We start from the raw sequence: 20421 nt of genomic DNA, 5'->3' as shown, positions 1-20421 counted from the left end.
ACAGTGAAAGAGAGAAGAGAGCACAGAGAGAGAAGAAAAGAGAGAAAGAGAGGGGGGGACAAAGCCGGCGCAGGAAGCAGAGGAGAGAGGGGGAGGCGAGGGGGTAACAGGAGAGAGGGAAAGAGAGGACATAAGGGAAGACAGATGGAAGTGAAGGAGAGAGGAGAGGGAGGAGAGAGACACAGGGAGCAGAAGACAGAAGGGAGGGAGGAAGCAAGTGAAGGACAAGAGAGAGAAGAGACAAACGTGACAAATGTGTTTTGGTGAGCAGAACGTGGCTGAAAGGTTAAATTATGAGGAATTAGTAAAAAGCAGTTCATTTTGCCCTTGAAGCAGCACACAACGTGGAAACTACAGTTACACAGCTCACATGGGTTTGAACAAAAAAGACTGCACACAAAAGCACATACACCACAAATACAAGAAATATTGTTATATCTTTAGACGCTGGTGAAACCTCTGTACCACACCTGTCTCTAGTACTGCACAAAAGTACTGCTTTGCCAAAACTGGACCAAGAAGCACAAGTCAGACCAGAATAATCGCTCTGGTCAGTCTAAGGTATAAATCCACCATCTATTCATCTATCCACTGTGGGCTGTCTGCATCTAATTATAAAGCATAATCAGGAAGTCCACATTAACATGCTAGCTGTTGTTAGTTTTAACATTATTCCAAACTTCTCACTGGTCACTGAAAGTTGTGAAAAGCGCTTACAAACTCATCCTGGTGAATAATTACGCTGTGCAAAGGAATGAGGAATTTTGGAAACTTTGGATCACTGCAAACTGTTTAAAATGAACTAGCTCTGTTTGTCCTATTTTTAAGATTGTAAAAATCAGGTACAGCGCCTTCATTACTCACAATGGTAGGACATGGGTTTGTTTTGTGTTCAGGAGGGAGCAGGCGGGTGCAGAGTGGAAAATTCCCACAGAATATTTATATTGGCCCAGTGACAGTTTGAGCTGGAGGCAGATCTGTAATGACATCTCTGTAATCTGCGGCTCTGCTTATCTCTGGATTAATGAGACTTTTATGGAAACACGTCAGATTAATCGGAGTGGATGCCAATTTGTTGGACTTACAAGGTGTTTTATAGCTTAATGCAATTTCTCACACGAGCAGAAAAACAATTTTCACTTTGACCTTTTCAAGTGGGGAGATGCTCTGCTGGATCAGTATGGCATTAAACTTATATATTAATTTATTTATTTAACCAGGAGAATCCCATTGAGATTACTAATATCAAAGGAGCAGCACAGATCTAAGTACACATTTAGACAATCACAAGAATTTATAAGCTGCCTAAAATCAGTGACAAGCCATAGATCTCATTTCCAAACCCTTTAGCATTCATTTAAAATGACCTTTTGGAACCAGTTCTTTTAGATTCCAGTCCTTTAAGTAAATGATTTCAAGTTGTGGGTGCAGGATACTGAAATGCCACACCAGTCTATGCAATATTTATTCATTTGGTGTTGCTAAAATTATTTTTGATTGTGGCCACTTCACAGATCTGATCAGTAACTTGGCACACATGGGATTTGATAGACTTACAAGATGTTATCACTTTAATGGTTCTTATTCCATTCATTGCAATTTCTCACACAAACAAAACAGTTTTAATGTGTTGTTTTTTTTTTTTTTTATGAAGTTTGCATTTGTTAAAGGTGCATTATGTAACTTTTCTGGTGGGGAGTCCATAACTTGCTTGTATCTATAGTGCTGTGTGGCATCAGTATGGTATAAAATTTATCTATCTTGCATTAGTTCATTTAAAGGTGTTATTATTGCAGGAAAATACTTAAGTTGGGTTGCCTCTCCACAGACCTGACATGTAACTTGACCTGGTGGTGTCGCTTGTCTTTACGTTAAATGCTTTTCCGAGCAAAGCAATAATATCTCTATGGGGACAAGCAAGTTATCCTCCACTAGAAAAGTTACACAGTGTGTCTTTAAATGTATATTTTTTCCTGGATTGTCAAGCCATTGGCATCATGTACCACTGCAGTGAGCACCAAATATAATGTCAATGAAGTAACCTAGTGCTCTACCACTTAAAGAAGAAGCCCGTAGTTTGAGAAGCAAGATCTGTTCTATTGAGTATCAGCGCAGGGCAGGATCCTTCAAAAAAATGAATTTGTTACAGTTACCTATTACTTCTCCTGCAAAGTAATTGCATAAGTAACTGTGCTGCTAACTGTGTTAGTAAGTGTGTTACTGGATGATGAGAGCAACTCATTACCAGATAAAGTAACTTTTAAGTTATAAAATAAAAAATCTTTAAAAAATGCACCCCAGTTGTTTTTTCCAAGTAAAAACAAGCTAAATTCAGCCTTATTCGTCCTGCAAATCACCAAATGCACCCAGAGCCAGCGCTATAAACTATTTTCATCCACAGAGTTCAAAAGCACCGACATAAACTCACAACTGTACAGTCATAACAACGCAGAGCAAACAAGTCTCCTTTACACAGCAGACTGTGGCCAAACAGCACATTTACCAAACGTCCTGATATTAGAACATAACAAACATGTGGACGCCACATGAAAGCGCTGATGTCCATGTAAAACCAGAGGAGAACCGCCAAACAGGCATTAAATTAGCTGCATTTACAATATTATTCAGCCTCTGATGCAAATTTAAAGATAAACTTAAACACAAATTTAAGCATCATCAAATGCACAGATACCATTCAAGGTTTAACTCCAGTCTGATTACCAGATCAAAGAAAACAGTTGGCAGAACGCACTCTGACAGTTGCCGGATCTTTTTGGGCTTGTTCCGGCTCAAATTAAGCCCTGCTCCCATCCCCTCCTCCTTCTCCTTTCTCTGCCTTCTCCTTCTTTATTATTAAAGTCTGCCTCTCCAGAACATGAGTAGCTCTCCCTCTCTCTCTTCCTCTCTTTCTTCTCTCTTTTTGTCCCTCTCTTCCCCCTCTCTCTTTTCATCTCTCAACCCTCTCTCTCCCGGTTATTAAAAGAAGTCTGTCTCTCTAAAACTTTCAGAATTCAACAAAGTCACCCAGCAACTGCGGCTAAACCAACAGAGAAAATTAAAACAGTGAAACAAATACAAGAATCCAGGCAACACTACACAAAAGGAGCAAGTGTGAAATTGAACCAAAGATAATATTATTTGAAATGAGTTATATTGTGCAGATTTTTAAGCTCGTTATAATGCTTTCTCCTCGTCATTAACTCACTTGAAGTATTCTGGGTGATTCATACATGTTTGAGTAGGCCTAATGGTACTGCAATCGAGGCCTCATTACTTTGAAAAATCCTATATTCACCTACCACCTAACCACGCCCATGCTTTGTTCTTTGAAATGGTTATAGAAAACGGTGTAAAAAAAACAAGATTCAACTGTGGACTCAAATAAAATAAAAATAAAATAACTTCTATAATAAAAATAGCAGATTGTCAGAGGAATCAGTAAAATTTCTGGCATGCTAAATGGTCAGATTTTTATATAGCGCTTTTCCACTTTCGAGGCACTGAAATCGCTTTACATCAAGGAACCAATCACCCATAACACACACATTTCATTTATACACCAGTGTGCACAGACACTGAGGGATCACTGGACAAACACTTACCAACTGTGCTATATTTTATGTTAAAGATTTCAGTAGATTTTTGTGCCCCTTCAGCACATCTGTCTCTCTCGGTGTACAATGTGACCCTCCATTTCCTGCTTTCTAGTACTGAATCCTGGTTCTCTTTCTGTGGCCTCTGTTTGAATGGTGGGCTCAGAACTGGATTTACACTGGTTTATTTCAGGAGGAGTTATTCACAGGTCAGCCCCGTGTCCTTTCTGTCCACTCTGGTACTGAAAGGTCTTTCCCCGGTTTAACATGTCTGCAATATACGGGCCTAAAGTCAAACGATGGCTGGTGACGCCAAAAGACATACAGTCCCTAAGTCTGTCACAATAATAACTGTATCGACTTCATTATTATTCACTATTATTTATCGTCTATGTTTACTTCATCAATATATCACACTTCAAAATAGTTTTTTATCGTGACAGGCAAAATCGTTCCATAATATTATAGAGAGTTTTAAACAACAGGGCACAGTAAAAGTTACAAGGTTATTATCAAGTGACTCACTGTTGAGAGGCATGATGTGTTCTCCAGGATGGTGGAAGTTTAGCCCCAGTCGTCCTGTTGGAAAAAATAACACATATAAGAAAAAACAATAAGAGGGAAGAACATTTTCCCTGTCCATTACATTCCTATACAAAATGTACCTCATATTTACATGTATGATTAATATATGGTGTGAAATATTTAAAAGTGCACTATATGTTTTTAATATGTTTTCTGGTGGAGGGTCCAAAAATCCTCTATTTTCCATAAAGATGTTATGGTTTTGCCTGGAATGTTTTACTTACTTATGTTTTGCTTTAAGTCATGTTATACTGTTGTTACCTCCTCAAAAACATACCTGAAGTTGTGTTTTGTTTCATTCACACATTTGTGTAACCCTTTATTATTAGTCTGTCTACGTCTCCAAAGCTCAAAATGCTCCGTTCCACCTTGTGATGTCATGGAGTGGTAGTTTTTCCAGCTAGTTTTCATTTTTAGTTCAGTAGAGATGGGCAATTCCAAGTCTGAAATTATCCAAGTGGTTCTAGTGAAGGTGTGTGGAGTTTAAAAACACAGTGGAGCACTTCCTGTATTAGCAAATGACATCACAAGGTGGAACAGAGTGTTTTCTGTTTGCTAGAAGAACTCAGCCTGAATATGCAGGATTTGTGTGTCAAACATGTGAATGAAACACAACACAGCTCCAGGTGTTTGTGATAAGGAAACAACATTATAACAGAGATCAGAAAATAGCGTAATATGGGCCCTTTAACTTTTTTTTCCAAATGGACAAACAGGTAACAGGTTCTACTTTGTTACTCTCCAGCACTGCTCAGATGTGACTGTCCAACCAGGATGTCAAGATTGTTAAATTAAATGATAAGCAAACTATTTCTATTGAATCTTTACTTCAAAATCATAGTCTTAAATGTATAGTGCTGTTTATGTGTCTGTTTATATCACAATAACTACTTTTGTATTAAGAAAGTTTGATTTCACAACGCTGGCCAAACAGTAGAAGAGTGGTAATGGATTAGAATAAAAGAAAATTAAGGAATAAACATATGTGTCAGTAATAATTGTTAAATCATCATGTTTCTTTTCACAATAATCGTTACACTAAAATTTGATATCGTGACATCCCCACTGTCCAAGCCGCAGGACGCACTACTCCAGCTCAGAGGACGCCATTTCTGACCAGCAGATGTTCACGAGTGTGTTTCTCTCACACTCAGGGTTACAAAACGGCAAAAGGGGTAAGAGGTAGAGCTATGGACACCAACGAAAAACTAAATATCTAAACTTGCTAAATTTTTGTTTGTGATTAGATTTGCAATGTTTAAAAATCAAGTTCACAGTTCACATAAAAAAACTAAACATAAGAACATATTTGAGATAACATTGAAAAATGAACTGATAAACTCATACAAGAATCCCATGCATTTCAGAACATGTTTGTACTGGAGGTCTAAACTACACGATTAGCTAGAAATAATCAAATAAGATAAGATAGTTTGTTGTTTACAGAAAAAGATATATTAACTACAGTAAACACCAGCCTATTTTCCAAGTCTGGACATTGTTGCATATGGTTATTGAAAGTGGAAGCAGAAATCTGGATGACTGACCTCAAAATATTGTTCACAACATTATTATTATTATTACAATTTTTCAAACAAACTGTGGTTCCCTGGACACAGAGGAGGGAAAAATATGGGTGGTTTGTTTGTTAGTCTCTCAGCAAACCTCAAAAAGTCCAAGAACCAAAATCTTGAACTAAAATGGACTTATAGTGGACTTTTACCATTATTAGAACAACAACGGACAAAGGGGCATAAATGATATGTATCTGTATTGTTTCACAACCATGAGTAACTTCCACAGAGGTGCGTTAGCTAAAAACAACGTAAAAAGTAAAACAAAGAGCTGTGGAACCTCATCCAAACAGGCCATTACTGTGTGTAGTGTACCTTTGCAAATATATATTGGTTCATTATTGGGCAAACTGAAATTTCTATAAAACAACATTACTAGTATGTGTGTAGTCGATTAAAAAGGGGGTGTGGCAAAAGCTCTCAAAACTATTACACATCTCTATATATCTGACTCAATCTGCACTTGCACGACTACACCTGCACAAGAGTTCATGCAAAAACAACAATTTATGCAGATGCTACAATGTAACAATGTACAAAGACAGATTAAACTTCTGAGTTGAATCTGTCTTTTTACAAATGAATACCAAACAATACCAAATCTTCAGCTAACTCACTCACAAACTTCTCCTTGTCCCATATAAATCCTTATAATCAGCATCGACCGATTAATTAACTGAACAACTATGGACCCACAGCACTAATTACCAGTCCTTTTGTCGATGTTTTTTATTCATTTACTTTTAATTATGTAAAGCTGAATCTAAACACTGCAACTTTATATGCTGTTTCTTTAGTCAGTTTAGTATTATCACATATGAACAATAATCTGTGTACAAAACATCTGTACATTTTAGGCCAGTGAGCAGTTCCTAAGTCTGACTGTAAAAATCTAATTTCTATCTTAGACTGAAGCTAAAATAAACTGAGCTGTAGATTTGGTTTGGTTCTAGTCTTAGTTTAGTCCTGGTCTAGTTTTGGTTAATTCCAGGTTTAGTCTTAGTTTAGCGCCAGTTTTGATGTGATGATTGTGCAAGTGTGAATGCAGGACAGGCACCAATCCAAACATTTTAGAAAACCTTGCACCAACTATGCCCATATCCCATACATATTAGTTTAGGTAATAAAACATATAACGCCAAAACGTAGGGAACCAATTATAGGAAAAGCAACCCAAGGTACTTAAAATGTACTTATACTAAATCTGTTTACCAACCAGCTGCCCCTTTAAATAAACATGTTATTCTAAAATGTGCTGATAGGAGGGCAGGGGGCATCCCAAACTTAAGCCGGGTGGGTCTACATTAGGTCAGTGGGATGACGGAGGGGCACAGTTGTCTTATGGAGCTCCTGAAATAGCTCTGGACATGTGGTGTCAGGGTTGCCAGATTTTCAGACAGCAACCAAGACTTAAAAAGAACCAAAACAAGCGACTTCAGCTCCACAAACATAAGCCCAAAAAAACCCAACTAAATATTTTATGTCAGTGCAGGATGAGTGACGTGAATACTTTTAATAGCACATCAGTAACGGCTTTAAAACGTTAACAGCATCTATTGCAGGTACGAGTGAAAAAAGGATAAAAATCAAACATCAAACACCATATCTTAATGAATGGTGCAAGAAACATGTTCAAACTATTTACATAAATCTGTCACTTGGAGACTTACTCACACTGATCAACAGGTTGGTGGTGCAATTCCAGCTCCTACAGATGAATACTGTCGTTGTGTCCTTGGGCAAAACACTTAACCCACCCCGTCCCCAGCGTCTGCATACACTGCCGTATGAATGTGTGTGTGAATGGGTAAGTGGTTCCTTGATGTAAAGGGCTTTGAATGCCTTAAAAGTGGAAAAGCACAGAGTTTATTCCAAAACACGTTTCCACAAAATTCAATAAACATGTTTGTGTATTGAAATAGAATAGTAGACCTATACAGTAGACGCTGTATCGTTTTTTTTACCACCTGCCTCCATATTGGTTCTAGTTACGTAAACAAACGTAAACTCCAAAGGAAACATGAATTAACTGTCCAAATATGAGTATGAGTAACAGGTTTTCAGAACATTTGAGCTTTCAGGTGTTACCTTAATAACCCTCTCTTCCCGTTAAAGTCAGTGAAAAACCATATAAACACTTTGATAGATGTGTAGTCATGTGTTATCTGCGCTGACTGCTCTGTGTTAGCAAAAACAGATACACTTTGTGGATCTCACAGACAGCCACGTCACCTTGAAACCTTTTTGTTCATGTGCAACATTTTATTATTTCTCATCTCACTGTACAACACCTGCACACATCATGTTTTGTTTCGACTTGTTCCACATTAAATGCAAATAAGTTGGACAACTATTTTCTTTACAGCATACTGTAGTTAACGTCATTGTATTTAAGTTTTTGCTATAATTCTTGGCTTCTAGTTTTGTTTTTGTTTTGTTTTTTTGTTTTAGTTAAATTTTTGAATGTATTTCCTGGTTGGAGACAGCAGATATGCCATGAGTAGCAACCATAATGTAAATAATGTACACCTTTATTTTGTTAAATGAAGGTTTAAACTATCAGAAAAATGCCTTCCTTTTCAGTAAATAGTCCCTTTAGAACTCAGTGCCACTTCCTGTATTTCTTCTGTTTCTTTTCAACTTTTTTCCACAAACTGACACTTAACTGAAGCAGAACTACTAATATTTACCACAGGTACTATCCCGAACCAAGTAGTAATTTAAAAAACATGAAAACCTGTCATATGCACTTTAAATTCACTTTAAACTCTGAAACTGCTAACAGGCTAAAGCACTAAAAGCAGCAGAAGTTATTAGAGGTGCGTGGGTGTGACCTGCAGCAGCGTTTTGTGCAAAGGCCGGAAAGAAATTTTATGAAAATACAACTGGTGTTTGGCCCTGGGCTGGAGACTGGCCCACTGTGGAGGTAATGCACTTTCTATTTTTAGCACAGAGACGGAGAGGTGACAAAACTCATTAAAAAACCCTTTGAAAGTTATTCTCTCAATCGTAATGCACACAAGTAACATTTTCAAACCAATTTATTTGGCGAATTTTAGCATGAAATGAACCTCGAGCAAAACAAGTGAATTTAGGCAAAAACTCAATTTGCATAGTTTATAAGCAAGGTTACACTGACACAAAGTACACAGATATTAAAGTGACACAGCGTAACATCACCAGAAAGTTAAAACAATTCTTTGGATCATTTTCCATTGATAGATACTGTGTAATATTAATATTAAACTAAACTATTTTATTAGTGATATGATGTAATATATGACTACTATGCCTTATAAATAGGGTCTTCAGTTACGGTCAAAGTTGGAAACTGTTTGTCCACCCCACGTCTGGATGAGTTTCCACTGGGTATTCTGGTCTCTCCGTAAACATAAAACTTGCACAATACACTAATCCTCCAGCTAGGTACTCCTGACCAAACCTAGCGCAAGGGTCACTAGGCTCATTACTGTGGTCAGACTACTCGTGTCAGGTTTAACCTCAGAGACACTGGAGGATGGGTCAAATGCTGAGGACAAACTTGGCTTTCAGAGAAGAAAACAGAGAACCATCCCCACATTAAAGGTAGAATGTTGTTACCTCCTGAATTGTGTTTTGTTTCATTCACACATGTTTGAGTAATCCTTTATTATCAGCGTATCTACATCTCCAAAGCTCAAAATGCTCTGTTCCACCTTGTGATGTCATGAAGCAGTAGTTTTCAATTTAACAGCTCCTTTTACCTTTTGTTTAGTAGAGATGGGAATTTCCAGAGCTGAAATTATCCAAATGTGAAGTTATATGGAGTTTAAAAACACACTGGAGTATTTCCTGTATTACCACATGACATCACAAGGTGGAACAAGATGCTTTCTGTTTGAGAGAAGCACTCTAAGTATACCCATTGCACATTGCACATGAGTGAATGAAACAAAACACAACTCCAGGTGTATTTGTGATGAGGAAACAACTTTATAACATAGATCAGAAAATACAATAGCATAATATGGACCCTTTAGCAATTAAAAACAAAATAATGGTATTTTTGGGCAAAAGGAAATTGAAATACATGCACAGACACGTAACACGTAACATATACTTATCTTGACATTAAACAAAATGTCACCTTCGTTCCATGTTATATATTGCAAAATCAGGTGTTGCTTTTACTGCTCGTGGTAACTCATTATGTTTTCTTAGCTCATGTTTTCTTCCGTAACACTTCCCTATGAACCCACCTACCTCCAGCCAGCACAATCATAACAAGACCAAAGTTCTCACAGTTATCAAGTGATTACCCTAAACCCACAGACAATAAACTCATGTCAACTGATTACGTCTTCAAACTAAATCTAACTATAGGAGAATATGTCAAAGTTTACAGAAATCAAACCCTTACATTCAGGGGTGTAGCACCAAGTTCTGGGGCCTAGGTAAAAATCATCTTGGGGGGCCCGCATTACATACTGCCCCGGTCCAATGCCCCTGCTTACATTTCTGTAATAGTAGTTATAAATAAGTCAAATATCGAGGCAATCACATTAACTTGGGAACCATTTTACAGCCTATATTTGACCAATTACAGTCTATATTTGTCATTATATATTTGTCATTTGTTGAATTCAGCCCTTCTTAATAATTATCAACAAAAATGATAATTACACATATCTGGGTCAAAGACAGAAAAATAAATCTATAAGGGAAAAAGACCATACTGTGCTTGGAACGCTTTGTGAGGACAGAATTCCAGTTGTATTATCCATTGTTATATAATTTGTGTACACTGGTTAGATCATTATTCTAAAGAAACATGCCTGGACTTGTTTCGTATGTGTGGGATTTGCCCGGTCATGCTCTGAGGTCCCATTTTCCCCACACACACTGCAGTCTGGTGCGTTGCTCATGTGGCTCTGTGCTAATGTTATATACACACATATCTAATCTAAGTGGCCATAATTACAGTCGTTTTAAAACGCAGGGCATCCCTCACACTGATACTGATCACACGCTTATTAACCATGAGCACGAGGACAGCTGTCACACAGACTTTGGACCAAGATAGGGCAGCGAGAGACAGTATACTCAGTAATGGTCCAGATATAGAGTAAAAACAGCTTAAAGGTTCACTATGTAACATTTCAGGTAGAATGCAGAGGGCAAATCTCCTTTTACAGACATTAAAGTCTACCTTACCTTAACCATAACAAAATATATTACACTGAATTGGTAAATCCATAATCCCATAATATGTGTGTCATTCAGTTGGTATGTAACAAATAACACAAGTCTCACCAACCGGCCCAACTCGAAAAAGGCTGGGTTTGTTTTTTTAAAGTTGTGCTTACGTTAATAATAATAATAATGATAATGCATGAGTGTTATATAGAGCTTTTCCAGACACTCAGAAGTGCTTCACAGTTTCGTGCATTATTCATCCACTCCATACTCGGTGGTGGTAAGATACTACTGCAGCCACAAATGCCATGGGGCAGACTGACAGAGGCGAGGCTGCCAATTTGTGCCATCGGCCCCTCCGTCCATCATCAACGCTAACGCACACGCCACATTCAGATTAGACAATGTGGGTGAAGTGTCTTGCCTAAGGACACGACAACAGTTTTGCTACTGGCGCCCCACCGTGGCATCTGGTATTTCAAGTAGTGTCCCATCTGTGTACTAACCAGGCCCAGCCCTGTTGAGCTTCTGAGATGTGACGAGGCTTAGACAAGGAGGTGTGGCCATAATATTTGAGTAATTCGTCATTTTGTCCATTCATCTTTGTTCATAGAAAACAGGGGTACAAAAATAGTCTAAAAATTCAAAATGTCTTTTCTAGTGTCTCCTCCGCTCTCCCCTTTCTTCTCCCACTTCTCTCCCCCATCTCCCCCTTCTCTGTCTTTTCTCCCTCCCCCTCGCACTTGCTCCTATTTCCCGCTTTCCTCTTTCTATCCTCCCCCTCTCTTCCTCCCTGCCTCCCTCTCTCTCTGTGTCCCCATTCTCCCCCCCCTCTCTCTCTCTTCTCTTACCCCTCCTTCTCTCTTTTCTTCCCTCCTTTTCCCTCCCCGTCTAGTCTTCTCTCTCTCTTACTCTCCCTCCCTCTCTCTCAGCACGTGCCTGTCATAAAACTCCAACACAAACTCACAGAGCCACACACAGAAAACAACACAATGAAAAGTATGTGAGAAATGTGAGAGATGGAGTAAATGTGGGCGGGGTCAAGTGGACGAAAACTAAACCAGGTCTGTGAGTTCAAACAAGACTGTTATGGGATCAATGGGGAATTAGAAGTATGTGCTAGATTTGATTACAGCAAAGGGATTGGTAATATATAATGTGTTTTTTTTTTAATTAAAGTATTAGCGAAAAACAAAACAAAACATGAAAATTCTAATTTCAATTTTCAATATATATATTTTATAATTAAAACTTCCAATTAGGGCTGGGTAATTAATCACATTTTAACTGAGATCAAGAGTCAGTCATGTCTAACTGTCAATGATTTGCTTGCATCTATTTAATGGAGGGGGAAAAATTACTACTTTTTGTCAATCCCAATACGGAAAGTAATGTTAATTTTGTTTTTGAAAAGAAGAAAATAAACAGAATCGAAAGAGATGGATCAATATGAGGAAAAAACATATCGTCCAGTCACTCCAGTATTAACTTTATGACATAAACAAGACCGAGGTTTAATCAATACCCTTCGAAACAAAAACAAAAGTCCCTCCAAAGTCTGAAGTCTGCTCCAAATCACATATTTTTACTGACCGAGACTTGACTAATAATATTGACCCTTTCAAATCAATGGATCTTGATTTACTTAAAATTTGAAAGCTAAAAGTTGAAATGATCAATGTGGAATGGTTAGTTTTCTGCCTCTATCAAAAGTACATTAGCTAAAATATAAGTGCCAACATAATAAAAACAAATGCATTGAATAAAAAATAACCCATCTTCTTATTGGCATTAAACATACCACAATTGTCCATTAAATCGTAAATTTAATGGACAATTTTATGTCTTAACTGATGGGGAAATGACATTATGTTTTAGATATTCATGGGTTTCAGCTTCCTGTTATATGCCAGATAACTTTAAAGACTTTTTTCCATTCAAAAAATATAATATTTAGTTTTAAATTGTTAATCTCTATGGCGGCAGTCCTATTTTTTCACCATTCTTAAACTCTTAAAAGGATAGGGCTGAGTAAACTGGATTAAGAAAACAGATTTTATGGCTGAGAGGAGATGACATGCTCTGCTCTTTCCAGACCTCTTCACTCGTGTTTCCATTGTTAAACAGGAGGACCCTAAACAGAACTGGAAGATCCGGGTCTGATCCTGGTCTGGACCAAGTCTGGATCCAGCCTGGGACAGGTTTACAGTACTCACGAGACCAAAACATACATCCCAAAAGCCTTATAAGGTTCTGCAGAGAGGAGACGGTGACTCACAGAGAGAGAAGGTGTGACCAAATCCACGTAGTATATGGAATTTCTACGTATGACCATTTGCTACTAATGCAGCTGAAAGAAAACATATTTGTTAAACCACGATTTTGCCCTAAGGTTTTTTGAACAGCCATTAGACACCTCAGGATTGGTAGCACACGTATGGAAAACACATCAAACCAATTCTTCCTTGTTTTCTTTTGACTAAAGATCATGGCCGATACCGATTGTTCAGAATCCAGAGCAACCGATGGCTAATAAGCTCTGCTGATCTTTTGGGCCAATTTAGATTATTTCCCCCAAATGATGCTATTTAAATTTACTACAAACTCCCCCCAAGCTCCTTCTTTTGCTGTGTTGTCGCATTTTGTGCTGCGATCTCTTCATATAAAAATAATTCAAATAAAAGTTTATGTCTATTTTTTAGGCAGCAAATTAACCAACACAAAATATCGGCCTATGCTGGAGATTTAAACAGATAGAAGATACGCTAAAAAGTCCAAATGTCAGACAGATATATCAGCTGAGTGATTTATCTGTCTGTCTTCACTTTTTAAGGCAGTTAAAATGAGGCTCAAACAATAGCTGCTTGTTTCAAAGTTAATATGAATCTGGGGGAAGACGATTTGAGCGTTAAAATGAAGCTCACTAAAGGTGTATGGACACAAAGGAGCACTTACATGACCTTACCTAGTGACCTCACAAGGTAATTACATTTGTTACTTTTATTACATTCGTTACTTTCAAATCTACGTTTGAGAGTGAATTTTTGCTTTTGTTATCATTAGCTCCATGTATCCCTCAGCACAACGGAGCATAACAGTGTATTTATAACTGCAGAGGCTCAGTGGATGCAGGACGAGGTTCACAGCAGCAGATGGACAGTAGGGAGCAACTAAAAGGAAATAACACAAGTACGATCAATAATTTAACTGTTGAATAGTGAAGAACGCAGAGAGCAGCCATGTTGGATTTTTTAACTCCGAGGCAGCCTGGGGTTCTGAAATGTTTCCAAATGGGAATTCTGACTGTGGGGTGTTCCAGTGTAAATTTACAAGTCGTAGTTTGAAAAATCCGACCTCTGAGCATTACAACTTAACATGATTTTAGTCCTGTTGTCTGTCTGATATGGCCCTGGTTTAGTCCTGGTAGTGCACAAAACCCACATCATTTCTTAAGATTTAATTGGTGTGAACATTTTGAGAAAGACTAATGTCATTGTGTATATCAAACCTCGATAAAAACAATATTAAAATGATATATTGTGCTGTTGTTTACCTTTCTCGTGGTCTGTCCTGATCATGTCCATGAGAGAGTTCCCCAGAGAGTGCAAACTGAAGGCGTCAAACGGACGATTACGATCCTGAAAAACAAAACAGGGAGCAGAGGATCAGCAGAGGTTCATTCAGAGCAGAAATAATACACATGATGAAAAATATGAACTGAGAAAATGTTCCAAAAAGATTTGACAGATATTGGTTTAAATCTGTCAAAGATTGAGAGTCTTGGCAGAATACTGGCCATGGGTTTCACAGTTATCAAAACATCTGCACCATCGTCACTGGTGTTGTTACAGTGTCAGCAGTAACATTTCAAACTCGATTTTGATACTAGATTAGATTAAGATTTTTTTATCATGTACAAATGAACACAAAGATGCAACGAAATGTTGATGAGAAAACCCTATAAACACTTAGACAGTTTCACATACACACCAGCATAAGTACTCACACATAACGATACTGTACGTCTTGATACTTCATTCTGATCTAATATTTTTCATCACAAAGTATTAGTAGTTTCTTTAATATTACCATGTGATCTCATACTTGTCTTGATATAGATTTTTTTTCTACAACTTTTCAGCAAATGTCACATTTTGTCCTATTTGTGTGATTTATTTTCAGTATCAATTATTGTTCAAACATGTTTCTAGTTTCAACACTAGTCCTTTACTATACATCTGAGTATTCTTACTATTCTATCTTTTAACCCTATGGTGATTATTTATTGCATTTTAATGTTTTTCTTATTCTGCAAAGCACTTTAGATTACTTTGTGTATGACTTGTGCTATATGAATATCTTGCCTGTCTTGCCTAAAAAGTTCTCAAAATGGTGCCTATAAACAACTGAAAATCATGACCAGAGAGTTACTAAGCAGTGTTATCACAAATGAATGATTAAAAACTAGAACTTTTTCTCAAATACACTAATACATTTGACAAGACACAGACAAGTATTAAAATTGAAAATGTGAACAGAGAAGAGACAGCAGAGATATCCCAGACTGCACATATCTAAACACATTTTGCGGGTGAAATTCTCACTAAGGCATTGCCCAGAGTTTGGGCAATATCAGCGTGTAACAGCTCCTAACCCGGCAACAAGACTGAGCGGGCGTATTGATGGGGAACAACAGACAAAGCAAAGCACTTTATTTGCTAGTAAAAATGTCAGTAAGACCATTAATGTATGTACAGTACCAGTAACCTAGTAATCTATCCATGGGTTTCAGAATGATACAAAAATGGATCGTTGCCATAGCAATTAACAATTTAAAACAAAATAGTATATCTTTTAAATTGTAATAATAATGTCACCTGTTCATGGGTTTCGGTTTTCTCTTACATAGTGCTATTTTGAGAATGGTTGACAGTTCAAAAGATCTAATATTTTGTCTTGAATTGTCAATTGCTATGACAACGGTCCTGATATTTTATTATTATGAAACCCGTGGATAAAAGAAATAAACTATAAATATACTGCCAACTGTGCTGAGTTAGTATTTTTAGGCTGACTTCAATATTGGAACTAAAGTGGAAAAGATACATTTTTATTTACTTATTTAGTATTTTTATTCCGTCCACCCCAACACTATGAATATCATGTGCACTAAATTCTACTATGGAGCCAAGTACTTTGTTACAGATCAGAACCATTGTCTCTCTGGCCGAGCATTCAAAAGAACAAACCCCCCTTCCTCCCCCTTCCTCCCCCCTCTTCCCCTCTCTGTTTGAACGAGATAAAAATCTGCTCACTGCATACCAACATAAACACTAAAATATGCTGCGCTCAGGGTCCAGTAGCAGTGACACGATCTGACGTTTTGGTGTTACAATTATTGTGAGAAAAGTAGCGGTTTATTTAAAGATTAATGACAAAAGGTAAAAGTGTTTTTTTGTTGTTGTAAGGCCTTAAAGGTGTACTATGTAACTTTTCTAATGGAGTGTATGCTGCCTGCTTGCCTCTGTGAAGCTATTTTTCCATAGTATGACATTAAATGAATCTATTTCCATGGAGGCAAGAGGGTAACACCAGCAGGTCAGATCTGCGAAGAGGCGACCCTGCTCACAGTAAAAAATGCATGAATTTTATCAATTTAAAAAAACGAGTAAATAAATGAATATTGCATGAATCCCAAATGAATACTGTCGTTGTGTACTTGGGAAATACACTTAGCCCACCTGGCCCCCAGTGTGTGTGTGTACACTGTGTGAATGTGTGTGAGTGGTGAGTGCTTCTATTGGGATAAACGACTGTGCTTAAAGGGTGGAAAGGCAGTTTTTGTCGACAGTCCCTTTAGTGCCTTCAAGGTGGAAAAGCAGTGTATAAAAATTTGACTATTTACCATGTAACTCTCAATTTGTTGTTCATGAAAATCGTATAGTTTTAACGTCTGTAGGCCTTTAGTCGTTTAGTCGATGAATTTATTTGATGGGCTCTTAATTGTTTAGTATGATTTTAACTTGTTTTAATTTGATTTTACTGGGAAGCACTTTGGTCACCTTGAGTGTTGTAAAGTGCTCTATAAATAAACGTTGATTGATTGATTGATTGATTAATTGACCAAAATACTAATCATTTTATTTAGATTATAAGAATTTTTATGTGAAAACAGCAGAACAGGGAAGTTACCTGAAGATCAGATTTATGTAAAAAAAGAAGATTAAAGTCATCTTTCACAAGTTTTCCTAGATAAATATTTGCTTTTACATGAAGTCCCATGCAGATGTAGTTTTGTAAGTGCAGTCTGGGTCAGATACATAGACATACATAATCAATCTGCAGAGCATGGCTTTAGTCGGCCAAGAATTGTTTCTGTCGACATTCACAGTATCCACTACATGTAAATCTATAAAACTTAACATAAATTGCAATGTAATCACAATATATTTCCTTTCAGCCTCCGTAGATACACTTACGTCAGCTCATCCTTCTGTAAGGCCGTAAAAATATGGCATTAAAAGTGAGTGTGATTGAAAACAGACAGAAACTTAAACAGCCAAATACCTGCTCCTAATGAAGACAGTCTGCTCAGAAGTGCTACCACAAGAACAGCTCAGAGGGGGAACTGGAAAGGCTTTGTGAAATGGGTAGTTTATATATTGGGCTGAGTTTGAATACCGCAGGAGGTACGTGCACAGCCTACCAACTTACACATGGATTTATTATAATGGTACTACACGTAGGATCTTAGTATAGTGAATATTTTCTATTTGTATAATGTATTTGACCCATCCTTCAACCTGTTCCTCTGGGTAACCTTCCAAATACTTTATAAAGATGTGTAGTCCAGACATAGGTTTTGGTGTGATTGACAGGTGGATAAGCCAATCAGGGACATGCTTGGTTTGTCCATATCAAACAAATACGTCTGCTTATGAGAAAGGAAAAATACACACACAAAAAATACAAATTAAATAAAACCAATACAATCAAATAGTGGAGTGAGAAACAGCTCAGATTGAATGACTGAACAACTACACCCTTTTAATCTGGCTCGCTGCCCTGGCGTTTACCTCCAGTTTGTCAAATTATACACCTCTTCATTTACTGCTCTGGACCTCTCCACAGGGTCATGACAGCGCACATATATTACTGATATGAGGTCAGTGTTAGTGGGTCACACAGTGCTGGTCCAAAGCTTCAGGAAGTCCTACGCAAAACTTAGAGACTCCAGCCACTTCACTGCCACTCGAACTTAACTATTGATGGTTCACATTTCAAAACATGGCACTCAACTGTAACCATATTCACTAACTGTGCAGCCACCTGAACATGTGGGGGAAAAAAAAGGGATTGGACAGGGGGTGTGGATGTCCTCCCCCTGATTTTTTTGGCCATATGCAGCTCCTTAGTTTGCTTTTAGGGTAGGGCAGATCCAGGTCAGCATCCAACATGTTACATAGAGTATTGTAGTTTTAATAATATGTCTGAGACTCTGAGTCATCAACTACGAGTGTCAAAAAGATAGAAAATCTGATACTAATCGATGCTAAAACTAGTATCGAAAGTAGATACTCATTTGAACAAGTATTGATGCTAAAAAATCACATACACAGGGCAGAAATGAACCTTTTCTGAACAGCTTTAGAATGACCCTGAGCTGTATCAAAACTATTATAAGACCACAGATCACAACTAATATGGACGAATATGGAACATACTTAGACAACTACGGGATTACATGGATATAAGGCCACATGGTAATATAAAAAATGTACTTGTATTTACCTAAAAAGTGTTATATATTATCAGCGTAGTATCAGAGTCTATTCCGTAGTAACTAAATCAAGTCTGACATTTTAGTATAGTGAACATGTAATCACAATTGAGAATTTGGCCATAATGAAAAACGAGAATAGAATATATGACATGGCCTTCATTTTAGGTTATGTTGCTCTGGTCAGCTCTGGTCAGGCCTCTCAGAGTAAACAGTGGTTTGACCTCACAGCCCCATGATAACTCCTCTGACATCAGCCCACTAAGTGCACCGCACCAGGGTGAAAATTACAACCACAACCAGAAACTAAGCAAGGAGAGCAAGAAGGCTGGGGAAAATACATTTTAACCCAGTTTGTAGCTCTGAACACAAAATGAATTAGGGCTGCAAAATTTATCACAATCCAATTTAAATCAGAATTTGAATGGGCACAATTACAAATCACAAAGGGGGGAGTTTTTAAAGTACCATAATTTCCTCCACAAACAACAACATCAATATTAATATTATTATTATTATTTTTTAAATATTATTATTTTTATTTTTTTTTGCCAGTTCTTCTGTTTCTGTTTCTGTTCTGTTTCTGTTTGAACAGAATCCCATTATTACAAATCTAATTTGAATCACAATTAAGTATTTTTCCCCAAATTGTTCAGCCTTAAAATGAATTTTCTCTTGAATCTGGTGAACCTCATTTGAAAATATTACATCTTTTGAATGGTGTGGTAATAGTGTAAGAAAAAATATATATGCAGTGGGAAGTTTCTCTTACTAACATATTTTAAATTCCCAAAACATCTAATTTTGTTTTGAATTTAATGAGCAGGTTGTTTTTTTCATTCAAGTATATATCATTTTAAACTAATTAAAAAATAATTGAATAATCATACTAAACTAAATTGGTACCTCTTTAATGTCAATAGTTAAAAGTATTCTATTTCCCATGGCTCCCAGTGTGTGGTCTGTCCATAATTAATAACTAATTGGCCTCAGTTAATAATTAATCTTTTGCTTGAAACCTGGTCATGCATTTCGAATGAACATGTTGTATGTTGCAACTGCGTACAAGAATCATGCACATCTATGTAATAATAGTGATATAATATTGTTTACATTCACATATATATGGTTGAGTTCCTGGTTTGAACCTGGTTTGAGCCCAGTTTAGTTTTGATCTAGACTTGGTTTGGTCTTGTGCTAGTCCTGATTTAGCCCTGGTTTAGCCCTGGTTTAGGCTTAGGCTAGTCCTGGTTTGGCACTGGTTTAGTCCTGAACTAGTCCTGGTTTAGTCCTGTACTAGTCCTGGTTTAGTCTTGGTTTAATCCTGTGCTAGTCCTGGTTTTGCCCTGGTTTCGTCCTGGTTTAGTCCTTGCGTAGTCCTTGCGTAGTCCTGGTTTATTCCTGTGCTACTCCTGGTTTTGCCCTGGTTTCGTCCTGGTTTAGTCCTTGCGTAGTCCTTGCGTAGTCCTGGTTTATTCCTGTGCTACTCCTGGTTTTGCCCTGGTTTTGCCCTAGTTTTGCCCCTGGTTTAGTCCTGGTTTAGTCCTTGCTTAGTCCTGGTTTAGTCCTGTGCTAGTCCTGGTTTAGTCCTGGTTTATTCCTGGTTTAGTCCTAGTTTAGTCCTAGTTTAGTTCCAGTAGAGTCATTTTAGTGTGGTGAACATGTAATCATAATTGAGACACTCTATATTCCATCCAACGTATATAGTAAAATA

The 20421-nt window shown here is 37.4% G+C and overlaps 1 protein-coding gene across 2 annotated transcripts in view; it reads right to left on the bottom strand.

The window, feature by feature from the left end:
• cpeb3 (cytoplasmic polyadenylation element binding protein 3) overlaps window positions 1-20421 on the bottom strand; it is a 55196-nt gene that overhangs the window by 27065 nt on the left and 7710 nt on the right. For both annotated transcript variants that reach the window (XM_033980011.2, XM_033980010.2), the window contains 2 exons: window positions 14481-14565; window positions 4119-4172 (listed from right to left, as the gene is read on the bottom strand). In XM_033980011.2, the coding sequence (XP_033835902.1) occupies window positions 4119-4172; window positions 14481-14565 (139 nt within the window). The remainder of the gene's footprint in view (window positions 1-4118; window positions 4173-14480; window positions 14566-20421) is intronic.

The sequence above is a fragment of the Periophthalmus magnuspinnatus genome, chromosome 15 (genome assembly GCF_009829125.3).
Source record: "Periophthalmus magnuspinnatus isolate fPerMag1 chromosome 15, fPerMag1.2.pri, whole genome shotgun sequence".
In the NCBI taxonomy this organism is placed as follows: domain Eukaryota; kingdom Metazoa; phylum Chordata; class Actinopteri; order Gobiiformes; family Gobiidae; genus Periophthalmus; species Periophthalmus magnuspinnatus.
Note: the sequence above shows the minus strand (reverse complement) of the source record. Positions and strands in the feature narration are given on the sequence as shown.